Source organism: Struthio camelus, chromosome 3, assembly GCF_040807025.1.
Source record: "Struthio camelus isolate bStrCam1 chromosome 3, bStrCam1.hap1, whole genome shotgun sequence".
NCBI classification, from domain to species: Eukaryota; Metazoa; Chordata; class Aves; order Struthioniformes; family Struthionidae; genus Struthio; species Struthio camelus.
This window is the reverse complement of record NC_090944.1, coordinates 50,757,066-50,777,741: the sequence shown is the minus strand read 5'-3', so window position 1 is coordinate 50,777,741 and position 20,676 is coordinate 50,757,066. Positions and strand designations below refer to the sequence as shown.

General features: G+C 35.7%; 1 protein-coding gene across 9 annotated transcripts in view; it reads left to right on the top strand.

Annotated features, from left to right (window-relative positions):
* Positions 1-20,676, top strand: part of MAP3K7 (mitogen-activated protein kinase kinase kinase 7) — a 49,878-nt gene that overhangs the window by 6,892 nt on the left and 22,310 nt on the right. For 4 of the 9 annotated variants that reach the window (XM_068937812.1, XM_068937811.1, XM_068937808.1 and 1 more), the window contains exons 2-12: positions 2,559-2,669; positions 4,937-5,002; positions 5,864-5,909; positions 6,474-6,612; positions 7,766-7,890; positions 11,703-11,831; positions 12,937-13,067; positions 14,123-14,204; positions 15,308-15,459; positions 16,775-16,934; positions 19,500-19,580. In XM_068937812.1, coding sequence (XP_068793913.1) covers positions 2,559-2,669; positions 4,937-5,002; positions 5,864-5,909; positions 6,474-6,612; positions 7,766-7,890; positions 11,703-11,831; positions 12,937-13,067; positions 14,123-14,204; positions 15,308-15,459; positions 16,775-16,934; positions 19,500-19,580 — 1,222 coding nt within the window. Of the gene's footprint in view, positions 1-2,558; positions 2,670-4,936; positions 5,003-5,863; positions 5,910-6,453; positions 6,613-7,765; positions 7,891-11,702; positions 11,832-12,936; positions 13,068-14,122; positions 14,205-15,307; positions 15,460-16,774; positions 16,935-19,499; positions 19,581-20,676 lie in introns of all 9 variants that reach the window. The other 5 variants (XM_068937813.1, XM_068937809.1, XM_068937810.1 and 2 more) reach the window with 2 other exon arrangements.

Below are 20,676 nucleotides of genomic sequence, written 5' to 3'. Positions count from 1 at the left end.
GCAGGGAGGAGAATAAATACATGTATACTTTTCGTTCTATAATCAACTGATTCTTGGCAAACTTAATCTGTGGAGAAGGAGAAGCATTGGTGTTACGTTTCTAAACTTGTAATCTGCCCTGTATTCTCCTTTTTTCTCTTATAAGACACCTAGAGGGCAAAAATCTTTTACCAAAATAATGTGTGTATTTTTAGATCATTTTCCAAACATACAGTACCACAGATCAACTGCTGTTTATTGATTTGTTGTGTCAATAGTTCCATTAACTATGCTTCATATAATTCAGAATATGCACTACTGCCCAAACATATGGTGTGGCACCAGCAGCAGGGGACAAGAAGGAATGAGCGTGAAGAAACTAAAGTTCAGGCAGCTCTTCCCTCCTGTGCTATTAAGTTACTTGGTTCTAGCACACGGTGCTGAAGGAAACTTTACTTACAGTGTTTAAATTGTTCTGAGAGATTCTGACACTTGCTCCTTTACAGACTAAATCGGGTGAAAACTTGAAGGGAGAAAATGAAATGCAAGTGGAAACTGCCACGAGCTCCATTCCAGCCAGCCTCTTGCACAGGATGTTTTTGCAATGAATAAGATACTTTTTCCAGATTAAGTAGGAAAGACATACTGAGATATCACATAGAGTAAACCTCGAGTTTGTATCGGATTCATCATTGCTCCTGACAGTTTGTGATGGCTTTCACATGGTGTCCTAGAGGCTGAGCCTTCTAATGTGGGATCTGGTCTTCTCTGTTTTCCCTGTATCCTAGGTAAATACTCGATGTGTTCATGTCCTCTCCTCAAGTTCAAGCCTGCACAAGCAGACACAGACAAAGTCACTGATAAATTGTTATGAAACCTTGGCTGTTGTGCAACCTTTAATTCTGTTACATCTCTGTGTTTTAATCTTTGGATATTCCTTTTTTTTTTTTTTTCAAAACATCTTTTCCTTTTGTTGTTGTTGTTGTCGGATAAAGTCATAAATAGTTATGACTTTCTGATGAAGAACTTTGAATATAATTTGGTAAGTTTTTCCGTGGTTTTTTTTTAGACACCATGGAACATGGTGTAAAGACAGTAACATTATATTCTGCCATAATAAACTGCTATGATAATTGCATCTGTAGATGCCTCCATTCCACCCTTGTTGTTTTCTGTTCCCAGTCCCTTTCCTTCTTTTCTCCTCATCACCCCCCGAAAAAGTTTTCGTTGGACAAGAAGTGTCTGTTTTGTTCTTCAAGAGCCATACTTCCAATCTAGGACTAATAACATGAGAACAGCATGATGTTAAAACCAGATGAGGAAAGGCTGCTGGGGCCAAATACTGAATTTCAGGCTGACCCAGGAAGCCTGTACTCCCTTTCTTCTTTCCCTGTCCTTCTGATCTGGCCCCCTCGCGTTGTTTGAGAGCTGGAAGAGCTCCCATCCTTTAGCTTGTGTTATGCCTTCGTGTGCCTTCCATCTCTTCCTCTCTCCTCTCTACCTTTCCCTTTCAGGCGTATGTACAACAGCTTTTCTGTCTGTGCTTTCCTCTAGCAGCTAGTCACTGTCTTGTGATGGTCTAGTTTCAGTGTGAAATTGCAAATGCATGTTCCACTGTTATTTTTGTGTGTTGCCATTTTTCCCCTGAAGAATGAAATGAAAAGAAGTGAAATTTCAGTTTGTCATAGTTCATAATTCATCCATAACTAAATGTAACCTCATAGAATACGCAAGATGTTTCTCTGTCCCTGCTTCCGCTCTCTGCTGGGTTGCAAAGAACGTTTCCAAATCCAAAATGGAGGTGTTAGAGCTTCTTCTCAACACGTTCTTCACATTTTTAAAGGTTACTTCAACAATATAGCATACAGGAGCTGCTACTACTACTTCTGTAAAGTTACAGTGAAGAGTTGTGGCTCCCCTCTGGTTTTGTGTATTTTTAGCCACTGTTAATTTCGCAGAAATTAGAAAGTGTACGTCGACCAAAACGGAGGAAGCATGGTTACGCAGACATGTGCTCATTTGGTTGACTCTCGGGAGATTTTCCTGTTCTCATGCTGTTGAGGCACCTGTAAGAAAACTGAAGGATGATTCTGAGCACATTGGACTCCTCAGCCATACTTCAGCATAGTCTTGTACCATTATTTACAGAAGCATCTAAGTTTCAGAAGTTTGAATTCCTATTCCTATCAAGCAGAAATGAATACAGCAGATAAAGATATAATTTCACTGGCCAAATTCATAAAAATAAATTTGCCATCGTTTCCCTAGTTGTCATCTGAGCAGATCTCATTTGAAATAATTAAAATCTGTGTTTTCTGAAATACTGGTACTGCAAACAGAACAATAAAATGTTTTATATGTATGTTTTCCTGTTTCTCCTGTAAATGGTCTCTAAAGGAAGCTTAGGTAGGCGCCAGTTATGCTTTAACTGCGGAATATTAAATTGCTGTTGTAGAATTCAGGATTTTGTGTGTCTTCAGTTTTTACAGTTAAATTTCTTTTCTATTTGTGAAGTCCTGTGCAGAAAACTAAACTTTTCTCAAGTTTTAACTTCAATATTTCATATTATGTTGTTCTAGGTTGTTGGAAGAGGAGCCTTCGGTGTGGTCTGCAAGGCAAAATGGCGAGCTAAAGATGTAGCCATTAAACAAATAGAAAGTGAATCTGAAAGAAAAGCCTTCATTGTAGAGGTACAACAAGCTTTCAGGAAAACCTGAGGGGGGAGTTGTAGATCTTGTGTTCTTGCCATGTTAGGTTCATGGGTGCATTTAGTGTATTAAAAGCTATGTCTGCATTACAAGGCAGATGCATTCTCTGGTACCCCCACGTCTCCTGGACCCCCCCCCCCAATGATACAGACCAGGAGATGCGCTGGAGCACATGGTAGCTCCCTTAATTCACTTTCCGTAGAAACTATGGTGAGAAAGGGGGAAGAGTTGGCACGCAGGTCGGGGGAAAATGAGTTCTTGGACTCTGCCCTGATCTGGAGTCAGGATGCAGCTGAACTACACACAGCAATCCTGGAGCTGCGCTCCCAGGTGCTGCAGTATAAACAGATCCAGAGTAATGTCGTACATGCTCTGAATTAAAGTTTCTAATTTTTCAGTATAAGATATAGGCACATATGTTTAGGTAAGTCAGAAGGTTGGATTTTTTTAAACTGTGAATATAATCTGAAAAAAAAATCAGTTTTTTTTCTTGTTCTTTTACAGCATTATGAAGATTAGTATTCTTTTACCTTTAATGGAGTGTGACTGTATTGAATATGAACAGTTACAGTTCACTGTTGAAGTAGTATAGTGTTAATCATTTAGAGCGTTTGTAGCCACATCTGTGTTAGGTACTTTACACACAAGTCCTACAATTTTGGGTCTCATATCACTTATTCAGGATATTGTGGATTTGTTTTCCTAGTCTTCAGTTCAACCCTAATAATGATATAAAATTTCTTCAATGTTTTACATAGCTTCTCTCTGAATGTGGGATATTTGCAGTTCCTGAGGAACTCTGAAATCAAGTGCAAGCATCCCTGTCTGAATGTGGGATATTTGCAGTTCCTGAGGAACTCTGAAATTAAGTGCAAGCATCCCAAAAGGGTTTTCTAAATTCACAGCCTCTGTCCGTAATTTTCTCAATGTAACATGCTGTCTCCTCCTACAATACATCCCTCGTGCTCACAGTCATACCTGTTCTAACAGGACTTCTGAATTTGAGAAATTCTCACATGTCTAGGAGTTTTTAAAATCTCTTCATACAACACCACTCTTCTATCTGTCATAATAAGGGTAGGACAGTTAGGTCCATCCTTGAAAATGTTTCTTAAATTTTCAGCAGTTTTAATGTTTTGTTATTTTTTCTTACATTTAAGTTTATTAATACCTGTAACTCATTTAAGGGCAAATCACCTTTTTTTTTTTTTTCCTCCATTCAGTGCCTACTCCTTTTGAAAGATCTTGAGTAGCTCAGTTATATGTCGTGGGAAGCTTATCAGTATAATATCTTCTAGAATCAAATATTAGGTATATAATTTAAATGAGATGTTTTATGTCATGCTTATTAGCATTCAATCAGTACAAATCTAGGATGTTCAAGACACACAAAATGGATTTAGAATAAATCTCTTAATCTTTTAACCAAAAATATAACATACTTAAGGGTTAAAGGAACTGTATTTGTAATAGGCCTCTCTGTGTAAATATTTGTTTTATTTATTACCGTGGTAAGTTTGTGATGTTATTAATTTTAGTCCAGTTGAATAGTGAGTAGCATTTTTCTGTTAGAAAGAGATCTAAGAAGAGAATCCCAGAAATATTTTAATGATTACTGGGATTCAGGAAACCCGCATAGTGCAAGCAGCAGATGTAATAAACCATTCTGTTCTATTAAAACTTCTGAAGTGCACAGCAAAAGTATCATCAGCTCCCTAGACTGGATGAAGAACAGTATGTGATAGCACAAAGCTGCCTCAGAAGTCTGTGCAAAGGAAAAAAAAGAAGTGTGTGGTTGTTTTTTGTTTGGTTGGTTTTTTTGAGAAGAGTAGTTTTCTATGTTGTGAAAGATTAGCCGTTATGATTCAGATTGCTTATGAAGTCAGACAACTCTGATTCCAACGTCAGAGGCTCCAGGAAGAGCACAAAACCTTCAGAAAGCCGTAGTTGCACAGTGTTTATTAGCTAAGTGATTTTACTACATGATGGAATAATTTTATTTTCTTTTAAATTAATTACTTTAAAATTTATTTTAAATTCAGTTTCAGTTGGACACAAATCTAATTACATAAAAATATGAACTGGGGCATCAGTCTTACAATTACTAAAATCTCTGTTATGCAGGGTGTAAGGGTTATACAGGCATATAAAACTGTAATTACTGTTGTTACATATAAATTTTAAATGTGAAAACAAAGCTTTAGTGGTTTTTTTCTGTGGTTTGAAATGAAGTGTGATTTGTATTGCAGCTTCGACAACTGTCACGAGTAAACCATCCCAATATTGTCAAGTTATATGGAGCCTGTCTAAACCCAGTAAGTTATAGCTGGTTGCTTTATGTCACATTGATAAAGCTTACCGTAAGCAAGCGTCAACCCACAAAAGGTATATTTTTATATACGTTTTATATGTTTTAGCCACAATAAGGATATATAGAGACGGAGATTGGTTGATGTTTTTTAGTTTAAGTTTTCTATGGAAAAAATAAATTATTTCAGGAATACCCCAAACACTACTTCTAGACACCTGTTAAATTTCAGTTTATCTTGTTATTGTACAGAATGGCAAGTGATGTACTACGTATGTAATTTCATTTGTATCTATAGTCTATATTAGCAATATGTCATTCACAGCTTGTAAATCAGTTCCAATTCCCCTCTGTGCCGTCTTCAAGAGTCGCTCTGTTTTTGTCACAGCTGTAAACAATCCTACAAATTCTCAGAGCAGAAAAGCAGGTACTATGATAGGACAGATGTATCCTTAGCTAATTCTAGTATGGGATGTTTAACTGGTTAAAATAATGCTCCATCACTGTTTTTAGCTAAATTTTTAGTTAAATTCTTTTGTTAGGATATTTAAAAATTTTTTGCACTCTGAAAAAATAGCAAAGGCAAATGAATTGCAATCTGAAGACACCATTTGTTTTTCAAGATGGAGGGGGGGTTATTCTCTTCTTTCCTAACTTACAGTGGGAACTAAGTATGAAACTAGTTTCTGTTTCTTATACCTAAATATGTACCGTTCAAGCTGATTCTTTACCTCATAGATAAATTTTCTGTTAGCTTAGATATGGACACATTGTAGTTCTTCTGAAAGAACTTTCCTTTCAGTTTACAAAATCTGTTGTCTGTCCCTACGTTTAAAACATCCTTGTTTTTTGTCCCCTCTTCTCAAAGGTATGTCTTGTTATGGAGTATGCTGAAGGAGGTTCTCTATACAATGGTGAGTATCATTTCAACATAGTGTCTTCCTGGAGCTGAAGTGCTAATGTTAGGGCAACCATAATCTGAAATACAAAATTATTCTTATATGTTATTTTTTTTAAGAATTCTAAAGAGAAAGCAGTGTACTTTAAAAATTATTTTTGAGTCCATTAGTCTGTTTCTTTATATCAGTTCTTTATATTTTATACAAGTCATTTAAGGTTTTCCAGTGGGAAAACTTCATCTGACAAGACTGTCCCTTATTGTAAATTCTGTGAGCACGTTTGATACAGACTTTACTAGCTATCGCTGAAAACAAGCAGCATGTTTCATATTGCTAGTTATTGTATAGTAGAAGTCTAATGAAAAAATATTATGAAAAGCATAATAAAATTTGGAAATTATTTTGACAATTTCCGTTATTTTTACAGTTGGAGAAAAGAGGTTGTCAGTGGTAGTGATGAGGTACTGATAACTAATTACTTGCATTCTGTAGACCTTTCTGAGGGGAATGTTATTAACTCCATTGTATCTGTTGTAATATGCAATAAAGTTCTTTTTAGTTTGTGCCTTTGTTTTGCAGTGCTACATGGTGCTGAACCTCTGCCTCATTATACTGCTGCACATGCAATGAGTTGGTGTTTACAGTGTTCCCAAGGAGTGGCGTATCTCCACAGTATGAAACCAAAGGCTCTAATTCACAGAGACCTGAAGCCACCGAAGTAGGTTTATAGCTATATTTAACTTTTTGTTGCGATTTGAATTTGAGGTCATTTGTAATATATTTCTTTTATTGTATTTAGGGGAAATGCCTTTAACTGGTACTGACTTTATTTGATATATTGTATTCTAAATCAAAGCTGTGTGTTTGATACTTCAGAATAGTAATGCATGGTACAGGAAACAAACTGTACTCAGTTACCTTCTGTTAAACGGGGAAAACATCCTGTTCCTGCCCTGCATCCTGGAAGAGGGTTTTAATAGGGACATGGTTCCTAAGCAGAGGCATTTAAAATGCCTCAGTTTTACTAGCAACAATTTGTGGCGTTGAACAGGAGATCAGGTGTCGTTTGTACGTCATACTTAATGTGGTGTGTTTGAGCTCTTTTCCAACGTGGTCATCCTTCCCTATGCCCTCCCTCTGTCTGTTCCACATACTCAGCCAGAATCTCTCACCACTTCTCACCAAAGCAAAAATGAGTAGTTTTCTGTCCAGTCAGTTTGGTAATCTGACTTGCCTTGCAGGGGCACAGTCTTCAGATCTGACTCCAAGGACAAGGAGGAAACAGGTTTGGGAATCAGTGTCATCATCCCTTTTTTGTGGGGGCCTGCAGTTATACCAGATAAAGTTATAATGTGAAACCACACCTTGAGTCTCTAATTCTTTCTTGTTTCCCCGGTTATGATTTAGACAGCTGTTAGCAAGTAACTTTGAGCTCCTTCATTTGAAGAAATAATTACATTTGACTGACATTAATGGGAGTCTTGATCATTCCTCTTTCAGTAAAATTATTGCTGCAATTGTTAGGCCTTGATCTCTGGCATCTGAAAGACTAATTTTGTCAATATGTGCTTGGTGGATTACTGTGCCTACATAAATTTATCTAAAATCTATCATGTACAAATATTAATAAATCATAATGTGTATTTGCCTTTTTTAAACTATTCCTTATGATCAGATTAGGCACCGTAGACCTTTACTTATTTTTCCAAATTATAAAACTAAATATTGAGAAGCAAACATGCTGGAATTGCAACTATGTTAGTGATAGTTATTGGAATAAAATTTCAGTGGTTTAATACCAGACTATTTCATCCCACTATTGTGGTTTTTTTTTTTGTGTGTGTGTGTGTGTGTGTGTTTTTTCTTGACAGCTTGCTCTTGGTAGCTGGGGGGACAGTTCTAAAAATCTGTGATTTTGGTACAGCCTGCGATATTCAAACACACATGACCAACAATAAGGGAAGTGCTGCTTGGATGGCACCTGAAGTTTTTGAAGGTAACGGAGTAATTTACAGTGTTGATATTATGCATTCTTTCTAGGGATGTAACTTTGAAACAATTTTGGTATAAGAAAAAAGAACATCATTTACATGCACTTTATGTTAATTGGCTTATTAAAGATTGAAGTGAGAGGTGAAAGAAAGTCTTAGCAGGAGTCTAACTTTTATTTAAAAATCAGTGAGAAAGGCTTCTGTATGATCATAAATTGGCAAATTATTATGGAGAATTTCAAAGAGCAGCACTGAACAGATTGTATCATGTTAACATTAAACAGTTAATTACCTGAAGATCTGGAACAGTTATTTGTTGGTTTTGAGGTTTACGTGATACCTTTAGACTGGTGCTATTTCTTATTTTACAACTGTATGCAACTGAAACACAGCCAGAGGGCTACTTCCCCAGGATTGTGCTGTTTCTGAGATTCTTAAGTAATCTCAGACTCTTCTGACATTGACATATGCTGTCATTACTTTCACTCTATATTCTGATCGGCTTTTATCTTTAGAATTTCCCTGTGTCTCTAGATTGAACATAATTGCCTTCATTTTCAATCCCCCGCTTTCTTATCCATCCGAGTCTGCTTTTTTTCTTGTCTCCTTCATAGTTTCTCCTTGTCTCTAGAGGTTTGATCTACTTCCTCTTTTCCACATACTAAGGAACTCATTATTAGCAATTAATTTAGTTAAGTAAGAAAACAAGCTATTTCTTGGAGTATAGCTGGGGAAGACTGATGAAATTTAATAATTAGGTAAAATTAGTGCATGATTATTTGGGAAATAATCCAGTCATCATTAGACTGCAAATTAGACACCTTTTAACTAGTCAGGACCTTACATTTATCATTGTGAGCGGCAGGGGGGTTGGAGAAGTCATTTCCCTGCTTTAGGAAACAGGGGTCCCGTTGTTGCTACGTTTTTGCAGTTGCCTAACGTCAGCAGTCGTTTCGCAGTTTGTGGATCCAAGTGGCCTCATTTCTTTTTCTGTTCTTATTCAGTTAGGAGCAGCAAATTACACGTCTGTACTTAACTTTCTGGGGAGGAGTTTCCTCCCAAACGCTGTCTTTGGAGCCTTTGCTTTGAAGGTACCCAATTCTCACACTCATTGCTTAGAGGACCCCCAAGACTGAATCTGTTGCGCTCTGGTGCTTAAAAACTTGCCATTATGGCACTTTATGTTGAGGCACCTACATTTTCTCTAACATTTGTGTACAATTAAATGAAATTGTATAGTTTAGAACTGTTTTTCTTTTAGAAATAATCAGTCTGTGTTAAAGCCCGATTTTTTTGAGAGCAAGGAATCCCCATCTAAAAACAGATTATGAAATAAATTTGTAAGTCGATTGTAATAGGGATTTGCAGCGCATATCATAATTCCTCTCATATGAATTCAACAAGGCAGAAAAATGTAAATCTTGTATTGCGGATTTGGTTTTGGTTGACAGCAAAAGCTTTGGGTTTACGGTTGTTTTTTGTGTACTTTGTTTTTAGAAACATTTCCTGATGATGACACAAAACTTTATATGAGAATAAGTATCAGATACAAAGCATCTAGTAATTTCTATGACACAGCGTATGAAATTAATCTTGAAACAGGCATTAATCACTTTGAAATTCTAAGTCAAATGTCTAAATTGTTAAGAACTTGTTTGCATGTACTGCCACATCAGAAATCCACAGCGGAATAAATGTTAATATTTTAATTCTGTTTTAGTACTGACTTAAGTGTTTTAGAAAAGAACAATGAAGGGGCAAGAAGCGTCTCTGCTATAGATGGCAGACTTAGAGCGCTCATTGAAATCATTGCTCTAATATAAAGATTTTCCTGTGGTTCTAAGTATTAGGGCACCTAAAGCCTTGTAAAGATCAAATAATTTAAATCAAAATAATGTCAGTTAGATCAGGATTAACTGAAAGAGTAGGTACTCTAATCTCAGAGCTCCCTTTAGAAAAAAATATTTAAAATTTCTTTGGGATAGTTGGATAAATTAAGGAAAGATTGTGTGCAAACGCTACTTATCCTGCCTTGGTCTGTTACATAATGGAACAATACAGAATATTCTTTTTATGTTAGATACTTCTTTAGCACTATCAGTTGGCACTGTCAGCTACTCCAAGACACCTTAGCCACAAAGGTAAAACTGAATTTCCTTGTCAAAGCAGGAGAATAACAATACTTCCCTGTCGTAGGCTGCCTGTCTGTCTCCTGCTGTGTATGTACCACATAGGGCCTTCATTCCTGCAATGGGACTAAGCACTTGCTTGCTGCTGCAGAAGGCTTTGTCCTCTGAAAAGTGACTTCAGCAGATCTTTGGATGCTAGTTGTTGGCGGAGACAAGGAGTCTAAAAGCTGTAGCTGTCTTGTTGCCAGCGTAGCATTTTGACTTGAGGGAGGGAGAATGAGCTCATCGGTGCGTTGCTCAGCGCAGTTGAACAGCAGTGTTAAAGCTCTTGCTGGGCCCCCGTTTGCCATTACTGGGGAGGAGAATGGCTGGTAGAAGTGAAGTGTCTAAGAGGGGGTGAAAGTGCAGCCAGAAAGACTATGGCTGCAAAGGAGAGGGACTATTTCGCTTTCCTTAGCAACCTGCCATTGTTAACAACAACCTTGTTTTCCCCGCATCTTTGAAAAAAGCTGACTGACAAAGCTGGTTTTGTTATTCCCCTTCAGTAACTTTTGATCTCATGAGCCGTGTTCAGTAAATTTGAGAGGTATAAAGAGTCTTGGAGATGCTACATTCTTAAGGGTTTTGTACAACCAGCAGCTGGGAAAAGTCCAAATTGGTGCCTCCACTGAGAGAGGGCTTCTGGCTCGCGCTGTAGCCTGTCTGTTCTGTTTGGCTTGCAGGCCGCCCAGTCTGCAAGAGCTGCTCCGAGGGCATGCTGTGCGGTTTGTCAGACGTATAGGGCCAGAAGATGATGGCTCATAGGGAGAATAGAGGCTGTTGCAATGGGTTGCTGTAAGATAGATGTCCACATGAAACTAGGCTTCATTAATTCCACTACTTACGAAATGATTTATCTCATCAATGCTTTCTGATTGCATATTAGCAAAAAATCTCTTGGCTGTTTTATGCCATTTTTGTTCCATGCTTGAAGACAGATGAACAAATCCATACCATTTATATTCATGGACTTTATTGTCATGTCATTGGCCATTCACATTTCTTTTCAGTGTTTGCATGAGTTATGATTATAGAGCACAAATTCTTCTTTTGCAGTCTCTGAACATTTTTATCCTTTATTTTAAATCACCTAGATGTCTTCTGCAGCCTTCACAGGAAACTTAAGAATATTTAATTTATGATGAAAGAACTTGGACTAAGTAATGACATGACAAAAAGAGTAAGGATAATAAGCAAGGAGGAAATAAGGTGGTGAAGAATTGGGAAATATCTGTTGTTTTATTCACGTGGTAACTTACTGTTTCTGCTAAAAACTTATAATAAATAAACAGCAATAGATATGATAAAGATGTTATTGGCTGACATATTGTCGCTAACATGGAAGAAATTAACTCAAGGAGGATATTGGGAGGAGCAAGTCCTGAATGCAACAGTGTTTTGAGACGCAATAGATGGTGTTTGGAATGACTCTTAAGTGGAGAGGATGATTTCCTGAGAGACACATTCTTAATGGTCATGCTGTCAAACGATGTCGGACTTAACTTAGCATGAATCAAACAGCTTTAGAAAACTTTTTTTTTCTCTCAACAAAACTAGTATGAGGTGAAAGGAAGCATATAGAATTATTTAGCAACAGCTTAATGTGTTGTACAGGAAAGAAACAATTTACAGTGATGACTTTTTTCCAGGTAGCAATTACAGTGAAAAATGTGATGTTTTCAGTTGGGGTATTATTCTCTGGGAGGTAATCACCCGTAGGAAACCTTTTGATGAGATTGGTGGTCCAGCTTTCCGCATAATGTGGGCGGTTCACAATGGTGAGTTGCAAATGTTTTACTGCGTTTGAAGTTGTGCGTTTGACCCATAAATTGGCTAAACACTAACCATGCTGCTTAAATAAATAGTTTTTCAGTTTTATACTTCACTAAATGTGCACAGTTGTCATGAAGACTTAATAGTTACACACGGCCACTTTTGTGCCAGTATGGTTTTTTTTATTATGTGGCTGCTTCAGGGCTTGCATTTCCTGCTATGTGTAGTTGCAGTGCATGAACGAATGGGGGAGAAGAGCCACTTTTGCTTTAAAAACTTCTCTTTTTTTGCTTCTTTAGACTTTTTGTCATGCTTCATCTTACTTGAAACCTGTGTGGCACTTTTACTTCCTGTCTTACCTTTTATGGCCAGTATGTTTTAAATGCTTACTGTTTTCTGTGCACAATGTCACTGCATCTCTTCTGTTAAACGCAACTGAATGTTGATAAATTGTATTCATTGTTGAAATAGTAAAAAGAGTAGAAACTTGAACAAAGAAACAGCTGCATAGTTTATAATACATTTGAAGTAAAATATATAATTGAAAATGTGTATATATAAATTCTGTTTTAGGCCATGAAAAAATGGGCCAAAATTGAGCCTTCCAGTGCTTAGTAATATTTCAGGAAGTTCTTAAGAGCAAAAGTTGCCTCAAAAATACCATTTTTTTTCTATTTTTACAGCAGTAGAAATCAAAGACTGACTACTATTTCCTTCCTAGCTTTGACTAGACCTTTACTCTTTAGAAAGTGGTAACATTTGATTAGCCATTGTAATTATCGTTGCAATACATCACGTCAGTTAGTTTATTCAAACCAGTACTAAAAGAAAAGTTTCACTTATTTCTACGTGCTTGTATGTAACTGTAACTTGTACACAGCGTAAGCGAAGGAAATTTTTGGCAGTAGGAGTGTTCGGGGGGGGGGTTGGATTTTTTTGTTTTGTTATGATTTTTGAGATGCAATTAAGTACAGGCCCGTTCCTTCAGACCACAATTAACTATCCGTTTTCCTGTGTTTATTTAGCAAGATAACAGAAAGAGGTCAGTCACTGTCAGCCTTCTTATGGTCTGCTGAGCGAATTAAGGAGTTTTTCTAACTTCGATTGTAGGTACTCGGCCACCACTGATCAAAAATTTACCTAAACCGATTGAGAGTTTAATGACCCGTTGTTGGTCCAAGGATCCTTCACAACGACCATCCATGGAGGAAATTGTCAAAATAATGACACATTTGATGCGGGTATAAAATTTGTTTTAGTATCTTAATCATTTTTTAAACAATTACTTTGGGAAACTTACATTATGAAAGGTAGACCTTCTTTCACTGTTGTATCCACCCTTTTCTTTTTAGATGCAAATTAGCAAAGCAGGATTTGTAGGCGAGACCTTAAAAAGTTACGAAACGTAGTGGCAGAGAAGAGGATTAATTCCATTCTTCTCCTTGATGGGACCTATGCTAGATCAAACCCATGCAAGTTGGACCAACAGAATTTTGACTATTACAGAGTTTTCCTCCAGTTTCTTTCTCTGTTTTTCTAACATGGAGGTATGAGCAAGCCACGTAGCCATTTCCTAGATTTTGACTGGTCCCCTGAAGGCCAGAGTATACATAATTCGGTTCACTTTGCAGTCCTCAGGAACAGATGTGTCTAAGGCTGTAAGACTTTTACCAGCAGCAGTACTGTCTCATGTGTCAGTTTTTTCAAAAACTTTTTTTGAAAAAAGCAGAAGTTTTTGTTTTGTTAAATAAAAGTAGAAAATGATATTGGGTAAACAAAACACTTCAAACGTAGCATGTGTATTATTTGCATCTTTTTCAAATCCAGAAAGCTTTCCACAGAATGCCAACAAGTTAAATTCCTTATTTCTTAAGGTTTTTCATTTTCAGTAACGTCCTTCAATATCTTCTCAACCCAAGAAGTTTTCATAATATTTTATATTATTGAATGTTCATTGTTCTAGCCTTACGCTATGTTATACTGGGTATTGCATAGATGGCGTGGTGCAAGTGGTTTCATTATTATTATCACCAGTGCACAATTCCTTGGGGATATTCTTATAGAACCAGACTGAAAAAGAGCTATCAGTGAGTGTCCGCTATAATGTTTCATTTATAATAAATATAGGGAAATTAATAAAAATAGGCATACGTATTTTGTAACGTATTTCTTAAAATAATTGCATTTACTTTTCTTTTAGATAAATTATACCTTATTTTTATAAACAACTACCTTAAAAAATTAAAAACGAATTTTAATTATATTTGTAATTAGAACATTACTTTTTTTTCCACAGTACTTTCCAGGAGCTGATGAACCTCTGCAGTATCCTTGCCAGTATTCAGATGAAGGCCAAAGCAACTCTGCTACTAGTACAGGTACACTTGTGTAAATGAGAGAGAACAGGAACATGAAATAATAAAGGTGGATTATGAAGCCTAGTCTCACCTTGATTTTGAACTTGAATTGGGAAAGCTAAGCTTTCCAAAATCTTAAACATTGGCAAGAGTCCAGTATTTTATTAATATCTTATACCACATCATGTTCAGTGTTTTCATCCAAATACTTCTGCTGAAGTGGACCGTGAATGAGAATGAGCATATACGTAAAGGCTGTCTCAAAGTCCAGGTTTCCCTTTCTTCATGAAGACTGCTAGCATTTGACATAATTTTCACTCGTATGTAATGTTTAGGAGCTGGCATTTTCAAAATTTTTTTACTGTTCTAGAAACTGCAGCTGCTTTGAGTTATGATCTCCACAATTTAAACTGGCAATTGTTTTATGTTAAGCTGCCCCCAGAAAAATTCTTTTTATAAGAGGAAATAAAGATCATTCAGTCCTCCCATTTTGCAGAGTACAGTTTTCATCCTTTAGTAGTTTTTAGCTGAAGTGTCTTTGCCTTCCACTGCTTGTTTTTGTTTGTTTTTTCTTCTCCAAACAAATTCCCATTATTCTAGATAAAGTTTTATGTACTGATTTGCGACTTAGTGACTTGCAAATTGCATTACAGAATCTCCTCAGTTGTAGCATTATTCTGACTTTACTAGATGTTCTCCGCTCTTCAGCACATGATTTTTAAGGTGTGATTTATCTTTTTAAATCATCAATATATATTGGCTATTACTTTCAGGTATTTGTATTTCTCTGTTGTTATTCTAAATTATGCTTAATGATGAACCTTGTCGTTATTTGTGAAGAAGTTGCTGGTTGTATTGTTAATGTAACATCTACCACAATAATTTCAGACAAAGCTAAAGCTTGAGTTCAAGACATCCTCCTAGTACTTAGTAGAATATTCTGGCTTTTTTTCTCCTTTTAAGTGTTTATATTAATGGATCTATGGAAATCTTGCAGCATGACTTTAATTAAAATACTTTAAAGCCAATTTAGGCTTCTGAGTAGACTCCAGTAAAGAATACACTTTGGTATTTCTAATGGAAGGATAGCTTCTTAAATATTTTTCTATCTTGCTGATGTCTAGGTTCGTTCATGGACATAACTTCCACAAACACAAGTAACAAGAGTGATGCTAACATAGAACCAAGTGACTTTCAAGGAACTTCTACCAATGACACTATTAAACGTTTAGAATCAAAATTGGCACAGCAAATGAAAAATACAGCTAAGCAGCCGGTAAGCAAATGCATGGAATTTTGAACCATAATAATTAAAGAGGTTTTAGCTGAACAAGTGATACAATTGCCAGGTTATGTACTTTAGTTTGTTTTTCAATTTAGTGAAATTCAATGATCTTTAAATGTATGGTCTCTGAATGTATTGAGTGCTTTTTGCGTATCCTGATGGTCCACAGAGACATAGGATTTTGCTTGCTCACTCGCAGCCCTTTCTGACAAAGGGTTATAGCAAGGAGGGGATTTCACTTGTAAATATAGATAGAAGTAAAGAGTAGAACTAGACTCCTCTTTGCCTTGTACTCTTGCTTCCTGTAGAGAAGACTAATATCACTACGTTGGTTAGAAGCAGTAACCAAAAGTTGCTTCTAGGACATAGCTGCAGTTACAGCAAAGAGCTGGCGTGTCCATGTGAAGTGAAGACAGAGTGAAACAACAGTGCAAAGCGGAGAAGTACAAAGAAGATGAGTCAGTAAGGAGCTCAAAGCAACAAGACCGTGTTGTACACTTCTGCTTTTTTAATTTAAAAATTGCACATTGGGCAGTTGCAAATCAAAAAAAAATATTTTCCAATAACCATTTACTCTAGGTGCAGCAGGAGTATTTTACAGGTAGTCTTGGACCCTGACTGGGTAATATATAGGTGATTCCCAACTCAAGATGGTGGTACATATATAGGTGATTCCCAACTTAAGTTGGTGGTAAATTGAGTTGGTTATTAACGTAATGACCCTCCCTTAAGAAATGCTCTGAAGATGTTGAATTTAACATTAGTGTCATTCTTTCAAAAGCAGTACAAAAATGGAGTCGGTTAGTTACAGTAAAGAACATGAAAAGGCGAGAAAAGTACTGAATTGTTCTGAAAAGATAAATTGGGAAGCTCTAATAAGATATCTCCGAAATCTGAAAACAATTCATTTAATTTAAAAGGATTAATTAGTTTTAAAAAGTAACGTTTATATTTGAAATTCTTTTCTTTAAGTTAGCACCAAAATAGCGGCGTGACATGAAAGGATTAAACATTTATGTGAATTATGAAAATACTAAATTTTATTTCAACTAGAAAACTAGAAAGATTATCTTGTGCCAACATTGACATAATTCTACTCAATTTCAGTCTGAGTAAAGTTAGGTTCTTTTGAAAGTTGCAGGATATTTGATTCTATGCAATAAGAGCTAAAGTATTTTCATTTTATAAATTATACAATTTTAAATATTGTCATTTTTTTAAATGCAAATTATAGAAATATATTTTAACCTACATACTAAGCGTATTATGGAGGGGCTCCATTTTAAAAATATAATTATTGAAACAGGGTGATCCTGGCCGTTTGAGTTTACCCCCCTCTCGTGGGAGCAGTGTGGAGAGCTTGTCAGATGTTCGCGGGCGACCGCAGTCAGCCCTTGTTTCCGGAGAAGCCAAAAGGATGAGTGCTGACATGTCTGAAATAGAAGCAAGAATAGCTTCCACTACAGGTAAGAATAAAGAGTATTTGGGGGAGAGAATGAGGAGTTGAAAGGAAGGAAGGAAAGAAGGAAGATGCACAACATAGTAATCTCACAGAAGGTTCATAAGATTAGCCATATGAAAATACTTAAAAGTTTGCATGTATACTTTATTGTCATTTAAGTATGGAGGGAAAAATGGCTTACAGAAGGTTACAGGAGAGATTGCATTTGTTGAATTAGACTTTTACCTTTCTAAAATAATTCTGAGATGTTTAATGTCGGTCCTATTTCCAAATACACAAGCTTTCGCGTTTGCATCCGAATTAATGTTATTCCATCTCTGCTCTCGTAATTGTTACTGGGATAACATTTCTTTCAAGGTTGTTATAATGGTTTGGAATGAACAGGTGAGTTTAAAGTTTGGAACGTTCCCTAATAAGTTTTAAAATTCACTTTGACAGAAGTGGATTTCAGAAGGAGAAACTAGAAGGCTATATTTCATTTATCAGAACATCAAAGTGCATATATCTTTTCTTTAAAAGAAAATAAAAATAGCTACAGGTGGGCTGCCGGGTTTGTGTCAGGTAGCTGTAAACTATTGTGTCTAAATATTGAAACCTTGAGTGAATTGGAGTTTATGTGTACGTATAAATACATAATCTTATGGTGAAAATAATCTTTATTTTTCCCAGAAAAGCAAATTAATAAAAATCTGTATACTTGGCAAACACTTTCTTGTCTCTTCTCTTCATCAAAGAATACTGTTTATTAATCTATGCAAACTTCAAGTTTAAGTTTCATATGTGAAACTTTTTTTTTGGCACATAACCATGGATTTAAATAATCAGACAAATAATTACCTTAGTTAGTCCAGATTTATTTAGTTCATCTAGTTTTTCTCCACTAATCTTAAAATTAGGGTAACTGAGTAACCGTAATTAATGAGGAAATATGCTTCGTATTCTGACTCTCTCTGCATCATGACTATTTGATTTTTTTCTTTATTGTATTACGACTGTTCCAGGATCCCGTTTTACTAAATACTGAGGATACTCATGCGATAATACTATGTCACCCTAAACAGTTCTTACATTAAAGTTTTTATTTTAAGGCCTTACTCGTAAGATTTGTTTTCTGTACTGTCAATATTTGAGTGGATGACTGTGTAGCAGCACTTCTCACCCTGAATATCTCTAAAGGTTCCTAACACAGGCAGCTATGTACTTACCTGATAATAATAACATGTTGTTTTTATTTTTAAATATGTCAGGACTCACTTTGGTCTCTGACACTATAAAGTCAATGTAAGTTTTTGACATTAATGGAGATAACTCTGACCCTATTTTGTGTGAGGTCTTTAATTTCCTTGGTTTGTCTTCCAAAGTAAATTGTGTTGAATAGTAATTATTATTTCAGAATATTTTAAGATTTTTGTTATGACTGTAGAGTTTCTTTTTCTTATAACACATGCATGTATTTGATATACTGGTTATTTAAAAAAAAAAATACTTTAGGTAGTATTGGTCTCCTGGAAATGAGACAAAACCCACCTGACCTTTTCCAAAAAGAGCTGAAACAGTGCTGGTTTTTGGTTTTTGCCCGTCTCCCCCCCCCCCCTTTTTTTTTAACTTTAACTGTGTAACAGAGATGATGTGCCGTTCATCTGAAAAAAAATTGTGACTGGGGTGAGATGGAGCGTTGTTAAGAGTAAATAAGTAAAGTTAAGAATTATTTAATCTTCTTTGTTCCATCTATTGTTAGATTAAGTGTAAGAACAAATTATATAATGGAAATTAATATTAGATAGCAAGTCTGAGGTAGACGTGCTGCAACACCGCATTTGGAAGATATATTTGTAATTTTCTCCCAATAGGAACTATTTAATCTTAAACTATGCAAGTAGCAAAAAAAAAAAAAAAAATAAACCACCTAACGGTTAGATTTTATTCCCAAGTATATAAGGTTACTTGAACATCATTCAGAAATGAAAAGGTTGGTAGTGATATCGTGTTTTCAAAACAAAAAATATTCAGTAGTAGGACAAAAGAAGGGAAGGCAGGAAGGATTATCAAATCTAATAGAACACCAAGCATAATGTAGAGACAGGTTAGATTTCCCTTAACAAGAAGTGATGATTCAAAGAAACGAAAGTATCCAGTTAGTAGCCTTGTTTGTAAATAGTGTATGCCTGACACTAAAGAGGAAGTATTATACAGGTTCAGGGAATCAAGAGTATATATTCTGAATATACAGGTGACCTGAAATAATTTTATTTATTCCCTGCTTAGATAACTGCGTTTGGTTTTTCCCTTCCTTGTTGCCCTGCTGCTTTCTGTGTTTGACTTTTGTGTTGCTAACTATAACTAATTACACGTTGTTGTATTTATGGCTAGTTCTGCATTTTTGCTTTTTAACAGTTGCTTTACTATTTTTAAGCATGAGTGGAAGGCAGTGCAGTTTATTCTGCATGAGATATTTTGCATGAACAATAGTTTAACAAAATTTATGAAAAATACAATATTAGGAATTCAGTAATTTTGCTATTGCCATTGTAGTGTTTTGCATGTGTATTGTATATGTGTATTTTTTCAGCCTATTCCAAGCCTAAACGAGGCCACCGTAAAACTGCTTCATTTGGCAACATTCTGGATGTCCCTGAGATCATCATACCAGGTATCGCAGACCAGGTGAACGGGTCTATTGGTTAAGATGCTGGAATAATGATCAGACTGCTAAAAATACTTTTTGCTCCAGCTGCTCTAAGGCAGAACTAGAAATATCCTGATACAATTTTTCACAATGCCTCTGTAAGGAAGAGCGTGATCTTTTACTACTAACTTTTTATCAGTAACGTTTGTTTTTGTTTTTTTTTCCTTTTATGATTCTGATGTTAGGTTCTTATAATGTCGCAAAACTATATATAAAGTATATTATTACAGAAATCTCATATTTAGTGAAAATGGACTTAAAACTGAAAAATTCCTGTCAATTCCTAATTATCTTGCCCTATCTTTGTAGGATCTGAGCAACCATTTTTTTGATCTAATCAAATATTTTAGTAGGACAAAAGACTTAAGTACATTATGTACAGAACTTCAAATCCACGTGATACTTGAGATTAAACAAGACTGGAGCTTAATCTATATAATTTTTATATTCAACTACAGTCTTCTAGAGCATGAAATATTTCTATAGTGTTTAAGTTAATGCAAACTAAAATTATTAGGACAGGCTTCTGACAGGAAGAAAATCAGGATAATCAGCACCATAGCCGGTAATTTCAATTGGAACTCTAATGAATAATTCTCATCTATCCTAAGTCTAAATTTAGTTAGAAATATATCTTTTCCTTTCCCATCCCTTTTTTGCAATCAAAGTGGATTTATCTCTTTCATTTCATACTTCTCAAAGCCTAAAAATAAGTATAATCAATCCCAAACTGTGATAGGTGAACCATTAGTGGTATGCAAGTCTCTTCAAAATGATTTGTCAGAGTCAGGAGCTGCCAGTAATAGTATCTGTTGCTAATCAGGACATCCATTAAAACCTGTGGACCCATGCTCTACATACGTGTCATCTGAGGAAGCCTCCCTGTAAATCTTGAGATCATATGCGAATCTTGGTAAATTTCTTTGTTTATTATTAACCACTGGTAAAAGTATTGGGAATTAAAACTGAAACAGTTTATTTTGTGTTTCAAAGTGGAATGCAAAAGATACAGCATTGCACAAAAGTTTTTTTTTTCAAATAGCTTTATTCAAGATTATGT